At 43.4% G+C, this 19,548-nt stretch overlaps 1 protein-coding gene across 8 annotated transcripts in view; it reads left to right on the top strand.

Moving 5' to 3' along the window:
- The window catches only part of DIP2A (disco interacting protein 2 homolog A), a 223,301-nt gene extending 204,227 nt beyond the window's left edge, over positions 1–19,074 (top strand). For 5 of the 8 annotated variants that reach the window (XM_050916476.1, XM_050916474.1, XM_050916475.1 and 2 more), the window contains 6 exons: positions 1,295–1,356; positions 2,688–2,745; positions 3,850–3,924; positions 4,679–4,853; positions 8,718–8,841; positions 17,052–19,074. In XM_050916476.1, coding sequence (XP_050772433.1) covers positions 1,295–1,356; positions 2,688–2,745; positions 3,850–3,924; positions 4,679–4,853; positions 8,718–8,841; positions 17,052–17,304 — 747 coding nt within the window. In that variant the 3' untranslated portion in view covers positions 17,305–19,074. Of the gene's footprint in view, positions 1–1,294; positions 1,357–2,104; positions 2,212–2,687; positions 2,746–3,849; positions 3,925–4,678; positions 4,854–8,717; positions 8,842–17,051 lie in introns of those variants that run through there. The other 3 variants (XR_007768344.1, XR_007768343.1, XR_007768342.1) reach the window with 3 other exon arrangements.
- The last annotated feature ends 474 nt before the right edge of the window (positions 19,075–19,548 follow it).

The following is a 19,548-nucleotide window of genomic DNA, read 5'->3' as shown; positions in this document are numbered from 1 at the left end:
CAAATGAGTTTTTCATTTTAAAGAAATTGTATTTTGCTCACAGAGGCCACTTCTAGCTGAAATAGAAGAATTCCTGTTGTTAAGCAAGCAGAGGTCACTGTATTGAGCCCAGGTTTTTACAGGAACGGTTTAGTGGTTCATTCCCAGAGCTGGAGCTCACATTCTTAACCCAGCTAAAAAGCAGCACTGTCGTTACAGAAAACAACACCCACTTTTTTTTATCAACATTGTTACAAAGCACTAAGGCATGTTATTCTAAGGAAACCGCTGGTTACCGTTCCAGCCCTGTAATCTTGAGCATATTACAAACTAGTGCTTTTTTATGGATCCTGGTCCATACTAGGGTGGGTATGATTCCCAGCCCGGGTAGACAGACTCATGCCAGCTCTGCTTGAGCTAGCATACCCAAAATAGCAGTGTGGACATTGTGACATGGGCAGTGGCTTGGGCTGGCTGCCTGAGTCCAAGCCCGGCAGCTGTGCTACCACATCCACAGCAGAGCTTGCATGAGTGTGTCTACCCAGGCTGGGAATCTCACCTCCCAGCTGAAGTGTAGACAGACCCCTAACACCGTGCTGTGTTGCCCTATGTGGGACGTGGGGGAAGGAAACAGCTGAGGAGTTGTCTAATTTTCAGTTTATTGGAGCATAAACTTATGAACTGCTCCAAGTTTAAGCACTATTGGAATTAAATGGTGCCTTGTGTGGTTCATCCACTGAGACTCAGGTTTGCTTCTAGGTCTAGAAACCACTTATCAGAATTGCTCACAAGGTGACACTTCGTAACTCCAGCAAAGAATAACCTCTCTCCCCGAGCACACTGTAAACTTTCAGTAGCTACAAAAAGATGTTATAGCCTGACTGATTGTACATATTGATTACCAAAGAGTTTTGTTCTTTCTAGGATCATATCATTGGATATAGAAATTGAGTATAGGGAACAGGGTTATGCCTGCGCAGAGTCGTCTTATATACTTGAAGCATAGTACATGATCCTGTTTTAGAAGAGTGTATTAGTACCAAAATAAAATTTGGTGCCTTCAAAAGTTTCCATGCATATATGAGCTACTTCTCTATTTACTTGCCAATTTATATGAAAAACCAAAGCTGCATGATGGGAATTGGTCATTGGAAGAGCTCTTTACTGTACTCAGAGCATACCAGAGACAACACTGTGTGTCAGTGGAAGACATAGAGGAATATATTTGGAGTGATTTGAAAAACAAACAAGATTTTTTGGTTTATGTTAAAATTGTCATCTCTCCCCTCCCCCTCCCCCCACCTTTTGTTCTTAGGGGACTGCAGGACCAGATCCAACAACAGTCTACGTAGACATGAGAGCGCTTCGACACGACAGGTACAGGTGATAATACACAGCACTAACCCCTGAAGCGCTGCAGACAAGTCTGTTCATCCTCACTGCATTGTGCTTTATGCTGAAAGGTGCTTGTCAGCTCCTGATCTCTCTGCCCACAGCCCCTCCACCCTGGAAGTGTCCCAACCTCCCTTTCCCACCACTTGTTCTGCCCTTTTGCATCAGCTCTAATTTCCGTGCACTAAAACAGATCTTAGTGTTTAGATCAGTCAAAATATTATGTAACAGTGTTTGCAGTCCTAACTTCGACCAGCTCAGCATTTGAGCAAAGCAACTTAAATTGCAATAACTTAATCTCCCCTTGTCTAGTTCATTTCTAGGGCACACACTGTCATACTATCATAGAGCCGGATATAGACTTGCAAAGAGTTGTCAGTCTGTTAAGACTAAATTCAGCCCCTGGGATAAAGAGAGGAGTCTTATTTCAGGCAATGGGAGTGGTGCCTGTTTGCCTCAGGATTGAATTTGGCCTCTGGAGCTGGGGATGGTGCAGTATAAAATAGTGTATATGGGGAGCAGACGAGGGGCTGTTTTCTTCATGCCCTTCTGTTGTTTTTCCTGCTACACCCAGCTGTTGGCCTCTTGGCACATATATGCACATTTACTGAAGACCAAGTCAGTGCTACAATGGCATTTACTTCCGTCCTGGTTTGCCAGTTTGCTTGCTAAATTCTTCTTGACATTTAATTTGCACTATCATTTATATCATCCCTGAATTTGGTCATGAGAGTTTCAGCCAAGATGATGTTTCAACTGTAGATGAAGTTTTCAGCTGACAAGATCTGTGGAGCCCACCACCCCTACAGGAAGCTGAGAGCTGCTTCTTTATTTAGTGAGGTGAGGCTGGAATGGTTGTAGTCAGTAGGTGCCAGTGTCTTCATCTGAGCAAAATGACGTTAATGGGATCTGACTGGAAGAGAGACCTTGTAGTTTGGCATTTGGTGCCCTTGGCACTTTGGAATCTAGCTGAAACAGTTGCGAATGCAATTGCTGTGAATTTCTAGCATTGCTTTTGAAGTGAGTTTTTGGTATTTTGGGGCACTGCTAGAAGGCCAGGATAATAGAGAGGTATTGTGGTCACCCCTGAGTTCCCAAAGATGGCTGGGGTTCACTAACTGCCAGCTCCCAGTCAGCGAGCACCGTCATGGGCAGCAACTGAGCATAGGCGTCAGCAGACAATGTAGGTCAAGAAAAGGAAAACAAAATTATTAGTAGAGAATAAATGTAAACCCACTTGCCCATTTTTAAAGTGTCACTGTGAGACCACAAATAAATCTTTACTGAGCAAAAGCATTTTCCATTTACCTTTCCAGGGTACGTTTGGTGGAGCGGGGTTCTCCCCACAGCTTGCCGTTGATGGAGTCTGGAAAGGTGAGTGGATGGCTTTTGTTGTAAAGCTGCCTCATGAACTGTTTTTTTCTGAGTGTTCAGCATCTTTGCTTGGATATAGCTTTCTCAGAAATTGCCTGGGGAGTTAAATTTGTTTTTCTAAGTTGAGAGGTGAACTTCATGCCAAAGAAATAGAGCCCCCGGAAATAAAAATAAATTGTTGTTTTAGCCAAGTTTAAAGGCAAGCTTCAGGAGCTTAACTTGGGCACAGTATAGCTACACTTATGTGCCAACTTCCATTGTAAACGCTTCCTCTTTTCTTTTCCCTCTTACATGTTCCAGCAAACATGGTTTTGGGCTAAAATATTCAGTGCTTAATCTCAGTCCTGAGGTAATTTTTTTTCTGGAAGTTGAAGTATAATCGGCTCATCTGTTGTTTTCTGCATGTGGCAAAATAATAATTGGTTTCCTCACCTCAGTAAATCCTCTAATCTGGAAAGGACTGTTGGTTTGATCATGTGGGTGGGTATGATCTACCCAGTTGTCCTTTTCAGTGTAATGGATTAACTATGCATTAGAAATGTTGTTTGCGTATGTCCTGATCAATAATATGACCAAACAGTCCAAATCACTGAATTGCTTTTGTTCACACTTTGCTTGATTTGTGCATTCCATGAGATCTAATAAACAAACCAAGTTTAAATAAATCAGTTCCATGGTTTTAAAGTTAAAAGCATGGGATGGGGATTGAATCATATAGTGAATGGATTTTTAATTTGAAGCCACCATGTGAGATTCTCACCCCAGCCCCTTTACCCTCAATACCATTCTGGAGATCCTGCCTTTACTGAGCCTCCCAGCCCAGGACTGCATCGGCTCCTTGAGCAGCCCAGAATCAGGATACAGCTTACAACCACCTAGCCTCTGCCCCAAGAATGTTAGAGGCACAGCACAGACTCTCATCCACTTATCTAGGGTTAAAGAAACCTCGCACACCCTTACAATCACGCTTTATAGAGAACAAGGGGAGTGAGAGAGCCTAGAATTAATCTCTAGTCAAAGTATTGAACTATTGAGTTCACCGAGAGAGGTGAGTTTAAAAAATGCACATGACTTTAATGTTGCAATATTTGTTTCCTGTTGCAGATTCTGCCTGGCGTAAAGGTTATTATAGCTCACACTGAAACTAAGGGACCTCTCGGAGATTCACATTTGGGAGAGGTAAAAGTTTGATGCCCATGTAGTCACTATTCTTGTAATGACTTAATATTTATTTTAAAAATAAATGTCTGCCTGATTGATAGTGGGATAGAAATATCACTTTGTCAGTCCAAAGAGATGAGTAAACCAGGATAGCTGAAACTTTGTAACACAACCAAGTAAAATATCGACATGCCTAAGCTGATTTCCGCATGCCCTGTCTCATCCTCCATTCTGAACTCTGAGGTAATCCTTGCTTACTAACCCGTATCTAATTAGCAGCCGGGGTGGTAAAATAAATGTCCCACCATTTCTTTAGCATTGCCTGCCCCCATCAGTGCAGAGGATTGGTTTAATAGAGGGAGGTATTTCCTGATTTTATACAAATCCCTATTTTACAAACAAACAAAGCTTTGTGTGATATTACATACAGTGGGGCTCACTTAAAGTGACAGGCCTTTTTGATGGCAGAAGCCTGTTAAGAGATTCTTTCCCAAGCACCAAACTGAAAGAGATCCATTTAAGTGAGCTCTGCAGGCCTCTGAAATGTATTTTTAGTTGCATGCACTGAAGATGCTGTATTTCTACTACTTTTAATTTTATGTTTACTGGAAGTTTATTCTCTTTAAAGATCATTCTTGGCAGTTCTTGGGCACCAAGATTATCAGTATGACAGATTTTAATTGCATCAGGAAATTCTTCTGTCTAATTATGGCAAAATAACTGTGTCTGTATATAATTCCATAGGTCCCTAATGTTACGTTTTATGTCCTAGATTTGGGTGAGTAGTCCACACAATGCTACTGGTTATTACACAGTCTACGGAGAAGAGGCACTGCACGCTGACCACTTTAGCGCTCGGCTAAGTTTTGGAGACACACAGACAGTATGGGCACGGACTGGGTACCTGGGCTTCCTGCGCAGAACAGAACTTACTGATGCCAGTGGAGGTGAGATAGGAAAACAAGTCTTGGTAGTGTCATCTAATATACAGGGGCATTTGTTGGTAACACCTTATGTAGCTGGGCAAGCAAAGAGCAAGTCTGTATTATTTATCTGTATTACGGTAGCACCTAGGTGCATGGACCAGGCTCCATTATGCTAGGTGCTGTGCGAGCGCAAGAAGACAGCCCCTGCCCCGGGAAGCTTACAGTCGGAGTATAAGATGGATACAGACCGATGGACAAGTGGAAGGAAATAATGCAACAATGTTGGCTAACTAGACAGGACAGACATAGGGTGAGGGAAGGGGTAGAACACACCAGAAGAGAGAACAATGTGATGGCAGCAAAGGTCATGTTAGTTCCACAGGGTTCCCTCCTCCCCCTCCCCCCAGTGGGTTTACTTAGGAGGGGATCAGCTAAATGAAAAGAAAAGGGAAGGGACTGGATGAGTGGGACAGCACAGGGGAGAAGGAGCAAATGTGGAGTAAAAATGGGCGCGCATAGCATGAGCAGGGGAGGCTCTGCCTCCCCACACAGCCCTGAATGGCTCTACCCATGTTCTGCCCCAAGGTCCCCTCCTGCTTGTATGCCACTAGTTGGCTCCGGCCCAGGCAGGCTGCTCCTCTTCTGGGAAGCCTGCTGAAGCCAGGGTGGCTGACCTGCAGCCAGGACTTGGGGTGGCTGGGACTGCCCAGCGTTGGGGGGCCCCCAGTGGTGGGGCCGCCTGCCTGGCGCTTCGGGACGGAGGGGTTTCCATGCACCACCCAGTGCTCCAGAATTGGGGTGGTCGCAAGCCGTCCGGGACTGGAGGTGCTTGGGTAGCCCAGGGCCCTCTGATCTTCAGCGGGGGAAGGAGGGTGGGAGGGGCGGGGCCTCAGGCAAAAGGGGCAGGCTGGGGCGGAGACTAGCCTTCCCAAGCCCATGGTTCACCCACCACCCATGGGAGTGAAGCCGCAAATGTGGAGTGAAGCTGAGGTGGAGAGACTGATGAAGAGGGAGGAGGAGAGTGAAGCAAACAGCTAGTCAGCACAGGGGAGAGAAAGTCAGAGAAATTTCAAGAGTCTGTAGAAAATTAAGGCCCCTATCCTGCAAGATGCTGATTGACTTCAGTGAGAAATAAGAAATACTCAGTTTCCCAGGAATTCAGGGAGGAATTCCCTTGATGTGCACATGTTCATTGAATGTAATGATTCTGAATAATCAGGCAAAATAGGTAATGCCTCTGCCCAACGTACTATTTTAACAACATGACAGTCTTCCTTTTTATTTTGGAATTGAAATTGAGAGACTAATAGCACTGGCATATCCAATGGGTATCACGTGCTACTCCAGTCAGCCCTGCCAGGCACCGCATTCTTCACCTGTGGATAACTCACGTTCCAGTCCTCATCCTGAGATTTCTGCTTATACCAAATTACCTGGTGCTTCTGGAGCGTGCACAAGAAGGAACATTTTCCCTGTTCTCCAGCGGTGAAAGCCCGCTACACTAACCCCACTGTAGCTGGTCCAATTTAGAAAATAGTGTGAATCTAAGTCTCATTCAGCATCTGGTACCTGTTGTCATGCTGTCTGGAGTGGCTCACAACCGTGAGGGCTGTCTCAGGGCAGACTGTCTGTAAACAAGGGCAGACATCCTAAACTGATGGTATGTTCTATCATTAGATGTCACCAAGCCAATAACAAATGTGAACTCCTAGATCACTGTACCAGTCTTACTATGGAGTCACAGACCGTCCCCTTAGCCTCAGTCTATCTTGCCACCCAGACAAAAATTGCACCACAGCAGGTTTCTCCCAGTCCTAGGAGACCAGTTATTCACCCCAGATCAATTGGTATTCCAGACCTTACACCAAAGACAACGCTTGCAGCCAATTCTGTAGTAAACTTACTGAAGGTTTATTAGCTAGGAAAAGGAAATGAGAGTTATTGAAAGATTAAAGCAGGTAAAATATATTAACAGGTGAGTCACAGTTTGTAACTCCAAATGGTGGCAGAGATGTCATAAACTCCCAGGCTCTCCCAAAACTTATTTCAGGGTACCCGAAATAACTCACTCTGCATCTGGTGCACTTCCCTGTCCAAGATAGTCCAGAGATTGAGGATCTTTCTTTGTCAGCAAGCTGACAATGTCACCACCCGCGTGGGTTTTTCCTTTGTTGAAGATGGGTGAGAAATGCACTTAAACTTCTTAGAGTGCTTGCTCATGTGTATTCCACAGTAAGTGTGTGCGCTCACCACGTGCACCGGTGCTGGAAGTTTTTCCCGTAGCAGTACCCGTAGTGGGGCAGCCCCGCTGCAACCCCTGGAGTGGCGCCTCTATAGTGCGCTATAAAGGGAGCCATGTGCTCCCCCTACCCGCAGTTCCGTCTTGCCGGACCAACTCCGACAGTGAGGAAGGAGGGCGGGATGTGGATTAGTCATGAGCAACACATCTCGAAGAACACCAGTTACAGAACGGGTAACTGTCTTTTCTTCTTCGAGTGCTTGCTCATGTGTATTCCACAGTAGGTGATTGCAAGCTGTGTCTGATGGAGGTGGCTAGGAGTTCACCGATTCCCTGGCTGAAGCACAGCCCTACCAAAACCAGCGTCATCCCTGGCCGGCGAGACAATTGCATAGTGTGACATGAACGTGTGTACTGAGGACCAGGTAGCGGCTCTACAGGTGTCGTGGATAGGAACATGGGCCACAAAGGCTGCTGATGAGGCCTGAGCCCTTGTCAAGTGCACCCTCACGATAGGTGGTAAGGAAACCCCTGCTAGGTCATAGCATGTGTCGCTGCACGATGTAATCCACCGTAAAGCCTCTGGGTGGAGATCAGTTGACCCTTCATGCGCTCGGCTGAAGCAACAGAGTTGTGAAGACCTGCGGGACGGCTTAGTCCGATCCAGATAAAAAGCAAGTGCCCTGCGCACATGGAGCGTTTGGAGGTGGCGTTCCTCATTAGAAGCATGAGGTTTGGGGCAGAGGACAGGCAGGAAGATGTCCTGGCCCACGTGAAAGGCGGAGACCACCTCAGGGAAGAATACAGGATGTGGGTGGAGCTGCACCTTGTCCTTGTGAAAGACCGTGTGTGGGGGTTGCAGGTCAGGGCCCTGAGCTCCGAGACCCACCGGGCTGATGTGATAGCCATGAGGAAGGCTACCTTCCATGAAAGGTGAGACCATGAGCATGTGGCCAGGGGTTCGTACCGGGGCCCCGTGAGACGGGATAACACCAAGTTTAGATCCCACTGAGGAACCTACTGTGGAATACACATGAGCAACACATCTCAAAGAATGCCAGTTACGGAACAGGTAACTGTCCTTTTTACCTCCGACTGTACACATGATGGCCACTTGCTTTGACATTAGTATTTTGTGTTGAAGTCCTTAAGTCCTTCATTAACATTTCACAAGATTTCTTTGATGGGTAATTTTAGTTACAAGGGTATTTACCGTGTAAATGTTTGCTATTACATTCTGACAGGAACAGATAAGTAAAAACAATACAAGTAACATTCCACTAGTTTTTATGAAGGTTAAACATCTGGATACACATACATTGAACACTTTGATCTATACTAACACACAAGTTAAATGACCTTAATACACTGACCTGACCTGGTCAGCCGGCCCTGATCCGACCTGGTCTGCCAGGTCACGCTTTATCAATGGGTAACTCTATACAGTTCACTAAGAGGAGCAGTGAGCTGGCTCCTAAACACAGGATGCTCTGCCATTTGGGAGAACTATCTGTTACATGCCGCTTTTCCTCCTAGGAAATGGGCCATGAAAATGTTAGGCCAGATGATTACTGTACATGCATGTGAATTTAAGACTTTCTGTTTTTCACATTTATTGATAACCTGAATGTCTTCACCGTTTCCAGAGAGGCATGATGCCCTGTATGTGGTAGGCTCCTTGGATGAAACACTGGAGCTGAGAGGAATGAGGTATCATCCCATTGATATTGAGACCTCTGTGATCAGAGCGCACAAAAGTATTGCCGAATGGTAAGAGGTTCAGAGCTATATACGTTTTCCATTAAGACTTTTTCTTTGTGTTCTTTTCTTTTTTTAAAGCATCAAAGCCCAGATTTTGCAACGGAGAATGCTCCATAGGCAGGAGCCCTCTCACCCACCTTATTGGTTTATACTTTTGTCTGACAGAAATAAAAAGAAAATAAATTGCTTGTTAGATCAATTAGCTAGGAGTGAAAACAAAAATGTAGGCCTGCAGAGAACAGTTAAAATCATAGAACTGCAGGGCTGGAAGGGACCTTGAGAAGTCATCAAATCCCACCCCCTGCGCTGGGGCAGGGCCAAGTAAACCTCGACCATCCCTGACGAGTGTTACTCAACCTGTTTTTAAGACCCTCCAATGCTTTAATTACCTTTATAGTTAGAAAGTTTTCCATAATATCTAACCTAAATCTTCCTTGCTGCAGATTTAAGCCCATTATTTCTTGTACTACCTTCAGTGAACATGGATGAAACAATTGATCCCTGTCCTCACATTTTCTGAAGGCCAGCCATGCCTTTTTTAAAATTTCCTCCAAGCCTTTTATCATTTTTGTTGCTCTTTTCTGGACTTTCCCCTATTTCTCCACATCTTTCTGTAATGTAGCACCCACATTCCACCTGAGGCCTCACCACTGCTGAGTAGAACAGCACAATTACCTCTTGTGTCTTACATATGATACTCCTGTTAATACTCCCCATAATTGTATTAGCCTTTTTCTCATCTGTATCACATTACTGAGTCGTATTCAATTTGTGATCCACTATAACTACCAGATCCTTTTCAGGAGTATGACCGCCTAGCCAGGTAGTTCCCATTTTGTAGTTGTGCATTTGATTTTTCCTTCTTAAGTGAAGTGCTTTCCACCAGTTTTTACTGAATTTCATTTTGTTGATTTCAGGCCAGTTCTCCACTTTGTCACGGTCATTCAGAAGTCTAGTCCTGTCCTCCAAAGTGTGTGCAGTGCCTCCCATCTTGGTGTAAGCTGCAGATTTTATAAGCATATACACCACTCCTATTATCCAAGTCATTAATAAAAATATTGAATAGTACCAGACCCAGAACTGATCCCTGTGGGACCCCAATAAATACACCCTCCCAGTTTGACAGCGAACCCTTCATAACTACCCATTGAGTGCAGTCTTTCAACCAGTTGTGTATCCACTTGATAGTAATTTCATCTACATCACATTTCCCTAGTTTGCTGGTGAGAATGTCATGTGGGATTGTGTCAAAAAGCCTCAGTAAAATCAAGATGTATCACAGCTACTGCTTCCCCCTGTCCACTGGGTCCATAATCCAAAGAAATTAGATTGGTTTGACATGATTTGTTTTTGACAAATCCATTCTGGCAATTCCTGATAATCCCATTATCCTCCAGGACATACGAATTGATTGCTTAATAATGTGTTCCAGTAACTTTCCAGGTTTAGGCTGACTGGTCTATAATTCCTTGGGTTCTCTCTGTTCCCCCTTTTTAAAGATAAGTACTGTGTTAGCCCGTCTCCAGTGTTCTAGGGCCTGCAGGAGTTCTCAAAGATAATTAACAACAGTTCTGAGATTGCTTCAGCCTTGAATACATCTCACTTACCTAATATTCTTTAACCTGCTCTTTCCCTATGTTGGCTCGTGTTCCTTTCCTTGTTGTTAATATTAATTGTGTTAAGTGTCTGGTCACCATTAACATTTTCAGTGAAAACTGAAGCAAAATAGGCATTAAACCCCTGAGCTTTCTTCATGTCATCAGTTATTAGCTCTCCTTCCCTGCTAAGTGGGGGATCTGTACTTTCCCTGATCTTTCTTTTGCTCCTAATGTATTTAAAGAACAACTTCTTATTGCCTTTTATATCCCTTGCCAGATGTAACTCATTTCATGCCTTACCCTTCTGGATTTTGTCCCTACGTGTTTGTGCTGTTCTCTTGTACTTGTCTTGAGCAGTTTGTCCAAGTTTCCACTTTCTGTAGGATTCCATTTTGATCTTCAGGTCACTAAAGAGCTCCTGGTGGAGCCATGGATATGTCTACACAGTAAGGAAAAACCTGTGACTGGCCCATGCCAGCCAACTCTAGTTGCGGGGCTGTTTCATTGTTGTGTAGACTTCCAGGCTGGGCTGGAGACCCGAGTTCTGGTCTCCTTCCACCTCACAGGGTCCTAGACCCTGGCTCCAGTCTGAGCCCAGAAGTCTCCACAGCAACGAAACAGCCCCACAGCCGAGCTCTACAAGCCCAAGTTGGCTGGCATGGGCTAGCTACAGGAATCTAGATTGCTGTGTAGACATACCCCTATTAGCTGTTACTGTTCCTCCTGTTTTTCCTTTGCATTGGTTTACAGTTGTAGCTTTTAATATGGTCTCTTAGAGAAACTGCCAGTTCTCCTGAACTTCTTTTTTAACTTAGATTTTCTTCCCATGGGACCTACCAGTTTTCTTGAGTTTGTTAAAGCCTTCAAGCCCATTGCCTTATTCTGCTGCTCTCACTCATTCCTTTCCTTAGAATCATGAACTCTCATATTGAAGTCGTTCCATACCCCTAGTCATTTTTGTTGCTCTTTTCTGTATCTTTTCCAACTCCAATATATCTTTTTGAGATGGGGCGACCAGAACTACTTGCAGTATTCAAGATGTGGGTTTGCCATGGATTTATACAGAGGCAATATGATATGTCCTCTCTTCTTATCTCTCTCTTTCCTAATGATTCCCAGCATTGTTAGCTTTTTTGACTGCTGTTACTGTTTTCAGAAAACAATCCACACTGACTCCAAGATCTCTTTCTTGAGTGGGAACAGCTAATTTAGACCTCATCATTTAATATGTATAGTTGGGATTATGTTTTCCAATGTGCATTACTTTGCATTTATCAACATTGAATTTCATCTGCCATTTTGTAGCCCAGTCACACAGTTTTGTGAGATCCCTTTGTAGCTCTTCGCAGTCTGCCTGGGGCTTAACTGTCTTGAGCAATTGTCTGTCATTTGCAAATTTTGCCACCTCACTGTTTACCCCTTTTTCCAGATCATTTATGAATACATTGAACAGCCCAGGTCCCAATACAGACCCTGGGGGACACCACTGTTTACATCTCTTCATTCAGAAAACTGACCATTTATTCCTACCCTCTGTTTCTTATCCTTTAACCAGTTACTGGTCCAGGGGAGAATCTTCCCTCTTATCCTATGAGATTGCTTAAGAGCATTTGGTGAGAGACACTATATCCACTGGATCCCCCTTGTCCACATGCTTGTTGACCCCCCTCAAAGAATTCTAGTAGATTGGTGAGGCATGAGTTCCCTTTACAGAAATCATGTTGACTCTTTCCCCAACAAATCGTTTTCATCTACATGTCTGATAATTCTGTTCTTTACTATAGTTTCAATCAGTTTGTCTGATACTGAAGTTAGGCTTCCGGCCTGTATTTGCCGGGATCACCTCTGGAGTCTTTTTTAAAAAATTTGTGTCATATTAGCTATCCTCCAGCAATCTGGTACAGAAGCTGATTTAAATGGTAGGTTACATACCATGGTTAGTAGTTCTGCAGTTCCCCATTTGAGTTCCTTCAGAACTCTTGGGTGAATCCCATCTGGTCCTGGTGACTTCTTATTGTTTAGTTATCAGTTTGTTCCAAAACCTCTTCGAATGACACCTTAATCTGGGCAGTTCCTCAGATTTGTCACCGTAGAAGAATGGCTCAGGTTGGGAATCTCCCTCATATCCTCAGTCGTGAAGACTGATACAAAGAATTCATTTAGTTTCTCTGCAATGGCCTTATTGTCCTTGAATGCTCCTTTAGCATCTCCATCGTCCAGTGGCCCCACTGGTTGTTTAGCAGCTTCCTGCTTCTGATGTACTTTAAAAAAATTTTTTTGCTATTACTTTTTGAGTCTTTGGCTAACTGTTCCTCAAATTCATTTTTGGCTTTCCTAATTATATTTTTACAACTTATTTGCCAAAGTTTATGCTCCTTTCTAGTTTCCTCACTAGACTTTACCTTCCACTTTTTAAAGGATGCCATTTTGCCTCTCACTGCTTCTTTTACTTTGTTAAGCCATTGTGGCACCTTTTTGGTCCTCTTACTATGTTTTAATTTGGAGCAAACATTTAAATTGAGCCTCTGTTGTTGTGTCTTTTAAGAGTTTCCCTACAGCTTGCAGGGATTTCACGTTTGGCACTGTACCTTTTAATTTCTGTTTAACTAACTTCCTCATTTTTGTGTAGCCCCGTTCTGAAATTAAATGCTACAGTGTTGGGCTGCTTTGGTGTTTTCCCCACCACAGGGATGTTAAATTTCTTTATGTTATGGTCACTATTACCAAGCGGTTCAGCTATATGCACCTCTTGGATCAGATCCTGTGCTCCACTTAGGACTAAATCAAGAATTGCCTCTCCTCTTGCGGGTTCCAGGGCTAGCTGCTCCAAGAAGCAGTCACTAAAATTTTGTTGACACGTTAATCTCTGCAACCCATCCTGAGATGACATGTACCCAGTCAGTAGGGGGATAGTTGAAATCCCCCTTTATTGAGTTTATTTTTGTAGCCTCTCTAATCTCCCTGAGCATTTCACAGTCACTATCACCATCCTGGTCAGGTGGTCGGTAGTATACCCCTACTGCTATATTCTTATTATTCAAGCATGGAATTACTATCCATAGAGATTCTGTGGTACAGTTTGGTTAATTTAACATTTTTACTTCACTTGACTCTCTGCTTTCTTTCACATGTAGTGACACTCCCCCACCAGTATAACCTATTCTGCACTTCCAGTATATTTTGTATCTTGAGATTTCTCCCACCGAGTCTCTGAGACACCAGTTAAGTCATAATGTAGTTTATGTACTAATACTTCCAGTTCTTCGTATTTATTCCCCATTCTCTTTGCATTTGTGTATAAACATCTAAAATATTGAGCAGGTTCCCTCTCTGATTTCCCTCTTCTTGTTCCTGTAACCCTCTTGTAATTCTCCATGGCCCCAACATCCAACCTTCTGTTAACGTCGCCTTTTTTCCTAGCTAGTGGAATAGCAAACTTTAACTAGCTGCCTCCGTGAGCTGGTCCTCCATAACTAACATATATTGTAGCTAACTGAAAGGCGGTCTAAGCACTTTGTGCTACATTTATCTTTGCGCTACACCATATGTTTTGCTCCTCCTGCATAATGAGAGCATAAATTTCACTTGCTTATTTAAATGGTCAGTTAAGAAAAGAATTTTTTTCAAAGTTGCCTTCAAGCAGAAACTTTGAGAATTGCTTGTATCATAGCTTGATTTGAAAATTATCAGTAAATTTGTGTAGCCTTTAGTTTTGGTATATAATTTGTGGTCTTAGCAGATACTTCTGTATTTTTATCAACATACGTGAGCGTGCAAAATTATTTGTTTATATGTTCTTTTTAATTCAACCTGTTTTTATGGTCTTTTACTCCATAGTATGCTATAAAATAAAAAGACACATGTCACAGAGGTCAGGATAGTGGGGAACTCTCTAATTAGCTGCAGGAACTCTATCATGAAAACCCCCCATTCTCTTAGCTTTCCCAAATAATTGTCTTTGGAAACTGATATTTCCCATGTTTGATATCTAGTCAAAGGTGATCTTTGTGATTGAAAGTTTGAGGAAAATACCTTCAGATATTTGATTTGCAGGAAAATGGAGGTGAAGGTGGGAACAATAGTTCTGCCACTTAAAATATTCTAGCTGCTTTCTAGAGCATGACTCCAGCAAAAATGGCTGGAGCTTGGAAAACCAAAGCCATCATGGAGAGAGTCCCCTTCATGATTTGAAAAGAACCGGTTGTGTGAGCTAGGGCATTTGTAGCTGGCATTGTGAACTTGTGCAATAGACTTCCCATGTTAAATCTGAAGAGCATGCCTAGATTGATGTGGTCTGCATGGATCACCAGCTTCGATTGTGAACACCTCTCAAAACTGGTTAAAAAGGAAGCAGTCAGGCTTTGCCCAGCTGCAGCCTCTTGATCTGTGTGTTCCAACTCTGGAGTCACCAGCACTCTTCTTGGTGTGAAATATGTTCGGCAGTTTTAAAACTTTAGGCTAAAGGCTGGGATTTTCAAAGGAACTTAAGAAACTTTGGCACCCAACGCCCATTGAATTTGGTGAGATTTGCATGCTTTGCTCCTTTAAAAAACCCAGCCTTAAGCAACATAAACCACCCGTTAGGCCCTTAGGCTATGTCTGCCCTTGGAGCTAGGGGTTTTCAGCGCACATTCATGCTAACTGTTGCTGAGCTACCTTGCTAAAATTAGCAATGCCGGGGGGTGGGGGGGTAGCACAGGCAGCAGTCGGCACAGGCTACCCTCACCCAGTGCAAACCCTTGGGTACCTCAGAGCGGCTAGCTCAGGTTACTGCAGCTGCACAACTATTTTCAGCTCGGTAGCTCAGTGAGAGCTAGCGCGGGGGGTCTGTCTACACAAGTTGGGAATCACACCCCAAGCACATAGTGTAGACATGGCTTAAAACCACGGTAAGGCTATTTAATCATCTGAGTCATTAGGTACATACCACAAAATACACACTGAAAAACTCAGTTTGAAAGAAGAAAATATGGAGCTGGAGGGCTGGATTCGAGGTACATAGAATCCCTTAGAGATTTCTTGTGTTGTGCATTTCACATTGTACAGTGCTAACAGGTGTATTTGCCGTTTGCTGATAGACCCCTTTCAGTCTGAAAGCGTGGAGTGTACTGATGGTGTTTGTGGATTGGTGGCTGTCTCCCAGGCACCCCCTGGTGGCCTCAGGGCAGCCCTGCAAGCGGTCCCTTGTCTCCGTTTTGCTGCTTGATTCCTCAGATAAACTTAGTACAGCTTCTGGAGTATATACATTGACCTTCCATGGGGTTAATTTATTACAAAAGTCCCACTACCATAAACCAGAATCCCTCCAGCACAGTCCAGACAATACATTCAGGGATAGCTCAGTGGTTTGAGCATTGGCCTGCTAAACCCAGGATTATGAGTTCAGTCTTTGAGGGGGCCACTTGGGGATCTGGGGCAAAAATCAGTACTTGGTCCTGCTAGTGAAGGCAGGGGCTGGACCTGATGACCTTTCAGGGTCCCATAACAGTCCAGCACCAAGTACAGCTCTGATGTCTCTCGCCACGCCCAGCACCCAGTTACTGCTCTTGCATCTCTTGCCACGCCCCGGTTCCTCCAGCTGGGGTGCTTCTCTGTCCTGTTTCCTTGCAGGCAGGGCTCCAGCTCTTGCCTGGAGATATCAGTGGGCTCACCCCTCCATCAACCCCCAGCCTTCAATGGCTCTCTTGATTTCAGCTCTCTGGCCTGGGGAAGTTTGTAGGTGATCCTCTGCCTTCAGCTTTCACCAGCTTGCTCTGGCTCCACTGCTCACTGGGGAACTCTCACCGCTTCTCCCCTCAGTGACAGCGCCGCCCAGCCATGCTCTGCCTCTGAGCTCTCTGTTCTAGATACCTTCAGCTCTTCTCTCTCTGATTCTGGAGTCTCCCTCTCAGGACTCTGACACCGCTCTCCCCCCCCCCGTTGCCTTTGGGCTGTTTCCGTTGTGCAGGGACAACTCCACCCTCCTCATTGAGCAGGGGGTTGGACTAGATACCTCCTGAGGTCCCTTCCAACCCTGATATTCTATGATTACACCATGTGAGGACACACCTGGGCTGCAGCAGGGGAGCTGGGCCTGGTTTCATTTAAGGGGGCAGTTACCCTGTTTAGTCGTTATAAAAGAGAGTTTCCTTTTTGTTCCTTGGACAGTCTGGATACATTAAATGCAAAATAAAGAAATGACTGTAAATACTTTGAAATCAAAAAACAAGGAAGTTAAAGCTGAACATTCAGTCTTAACTCTGTCCCCAGGTATTTTTGGCATTAAAGTGCAGTCTTTAAATTCATGGTTACATGTTATCTTAGATACACTTGAATGTTTATAGGAGAAAAAAGATGCACTTTGATATTTAATATGTTGTTACTTGGACAATAAAACATAATCAGGAGGTGGCGGAGTTAGATTTTGTTCAACTATAACTTCCACTTTTGTCTCTTATATACTTAGTTTTATATCAGCAGAGTTTGTTTACATTTATTGTATTGTTTATCTCAAGTATTTCCCCAGCGTTGGGGTTTTTTTTTCACATTAGCCTCTATCCCCAAGAACTTTTTTCTTCAGTGGCTATTCATACTAGTTTATTTCCCCCACACACACAATTAATGCTTGTTTTATACCAACAGCGCTGTGTTTACATGGACCAACTTGCTGGTGGTGGTTGTGGAATTAGAAGGCTCTGAGCAGGAAGCATTGGACTTGGTGGCCCTGGTAACAAATGTGGTTCTGGAAGAACATTATCTCATAGTTGGTGTTGTTGTCATTGTGGACCCGGGAGTTATTCCCATCAATTCTCGTGGTGAAAAGCAGCGAATGCACTTGAGAGATGGATTTTTAGCTGACCAATTGGATCCTATTTACGTCGCTTACAACATGTGAAAATACAAAACCACGCTGATGCTGAAGCACCAAAATCTAGGACATTCTGAATGGGATCTACATTAGTTCGCTGCCGTGTTTTTAAGCTTTTGAACACCTTAGGAAAAAAGGAAGTGCCAGTCTTCATGGAACTTCTCTCTCACAGCATTGGCTTTCATCAATCCATTACAGCTCCTCCATTGGACTGAGAAATTACTGGAATTCTTCAAGGAAATTTGTTAAACTGTCAAGGAACATTTTTTTTTTAACAATACTTATGAATGTAAGTATCTTAATGCACTGCATAATGGGACATAAAAACTGGGGTGGGGAGAAAACACCAGCTGAAGACAACTCTTGGGAGCAGTGAGGAAGGTTGTGGCTAGCCATCCTCCAGGTTTTCTTCCCCATTCTGGTTGGATGTGTGGTAACTACATTGGCACATAACTTTCACAATTTTTCTTATCTCCACCTTGTCCTCTACTGTATTGCATGGTTTTTGTACATGTCTGAGGTTAAAAATGCAGAGCCATCTTTTATTTTTAATCAGTGACTTCACACAGTCTGAACGAACAACTCACTCCAATCCTGGATTCCGCGTTTAAAACTATACTATTGTTCAGCCTTTTAGTACCAAGCAAAACTGAATACTGCTTCTTTAACAAGGTTACTCATGGTGCCATTCTGGATTCTGTAGGTTTATAAACTCTATTGTAGAAAGATAAATTAGTATCTGGTTTTAAACTACTTGATATACAGGAGGCTTACTTGCTTTCTTGTTTTCATAATTTCATATTAGCTAAACATTAACTCTGCTTGTTTTCATAGTGCTAAGCTTTAATTACTGCCCCGCATAATGCCAACTTTTGACCAATTCTTTTCATTCCAAAGCCAAAAGAATCAGAATCATTAGTGTAAATGCCTGAAAGCATGATCTCCCAATACAATATTCCCCAAGTATCTGAATTAAAATACTGAACTGGACTAAAAGTTCTGAGATAATGATTTCTCACCGTGGAACACATCTGATATTAGAGAGCTGGATCTGCCAGGGTGTAAATTTTCATCTTTTTGTTGCACGTAGACAAACTTTTTGTTCAAACTAAAATATCCAGTTGATTGAGTCCAGCTTGATCAATTAACCTCTTGACGTTTCCTCCAGATCTACTATTACAGTGAACCTAATTCTGAAAGCGAATGTAAACTCATTCAGCTGCTTCCAATGTCTGAAGAGAGGCACAACTTTAGCAAATAATTATTTTTATATAGCTAATAAAGACTATGTGGCTATGTGATTTTTTAAAATAATGCATGAGTTTGGTGAAACAGACAGGTTTTTCTGCAAAGCAAGGTGCCTGGATCAGTGCCTAAGAAATCTGGATGTCAGTTCCCCAACAAGGACACCAAATGACTCTTCTTCGTTAACAATCTAGAACATCTTCTCAAAAAAGGCTGTCACATACAGTAGTTCTCTTTTCCCTCATGGTGTTTGACTGTGGTGTACTGTACAGATCTATACCTTGGAACTGTAATTTGACTTTGTTGTAATTATGTACAGAATTGTGTAACTTATTGTTTGAATTAAATGCGGCAGTCTTAGCAATGGACTAATGGACATCGTTGTAGTAAAACAGCAGGCAAGAGGAAAGAGCTACTTAACCCCAATTTTAATGTTGTAGTTTTTTAGCAAATAAAACATTGTAAGATTTTTGTATTGATATATTGGTGACAGTGAGATAAGTTGCCTTGTAAAGTAAGATTTAAAAAAGCACATTAAACATTTGAAAATGACTACTGGAAACTTGATTTGCCAAATGTTAAGTTGTCACATCTTAACACCCCCTAAAAAAGTTTTCTGTTTTCTATATAGAAAGTCCCTAGAAAGCAGTTCTGTGTCCACATTTAGGGTTTGCTTGATACTTCGCTCAGTAGTGAGGTTTGTAAAACTTCTGTTGTGAATTTCTTTAAAACTACTTAAATCAGGACTTAGATTTTAATTGTGTGTCCACCACCACCATTTTCAAGACACAATCGGTGCAGTGGGCAGCAGCCATCGGAGTAGCTCTCTCCCTCTACTTGAGTGCTGCAGGAGGAGGAAGAAAACCAGCCACTGCCAGTCGCGTCCCACGCTGGCACTCCCAGCTCTTGAGCAGGCAAAGGAGCAAGTTCCCGAGACATTCTCCCAACTCATTAGGCCAGAGCTTGAGCGAGAAGTCTGGCTGCAGCTGTCAGCAGGAGTGAGGGAAGGTTTCCATTCTGAGAGAT

This window comes from Gopherus flavomarginatus, chromosome 10 (genome assembly GCF_025201925.1).
Source record: "Gopherus flavomarginatus isolate rGopFla2 chromosome 10, rGopFla2.mat.asm, whole genome shotgun sequence".
Taxonomy (NCBI): domain Eukaryota; kingdom Metazoa; phylum Chordata; order Testudines; family Testudinidae; genus Gopherus; species Gopherus flavomarginatus.
This window is presented reverse-complemented; position numbering and strand designations above follow the sequence as displayed.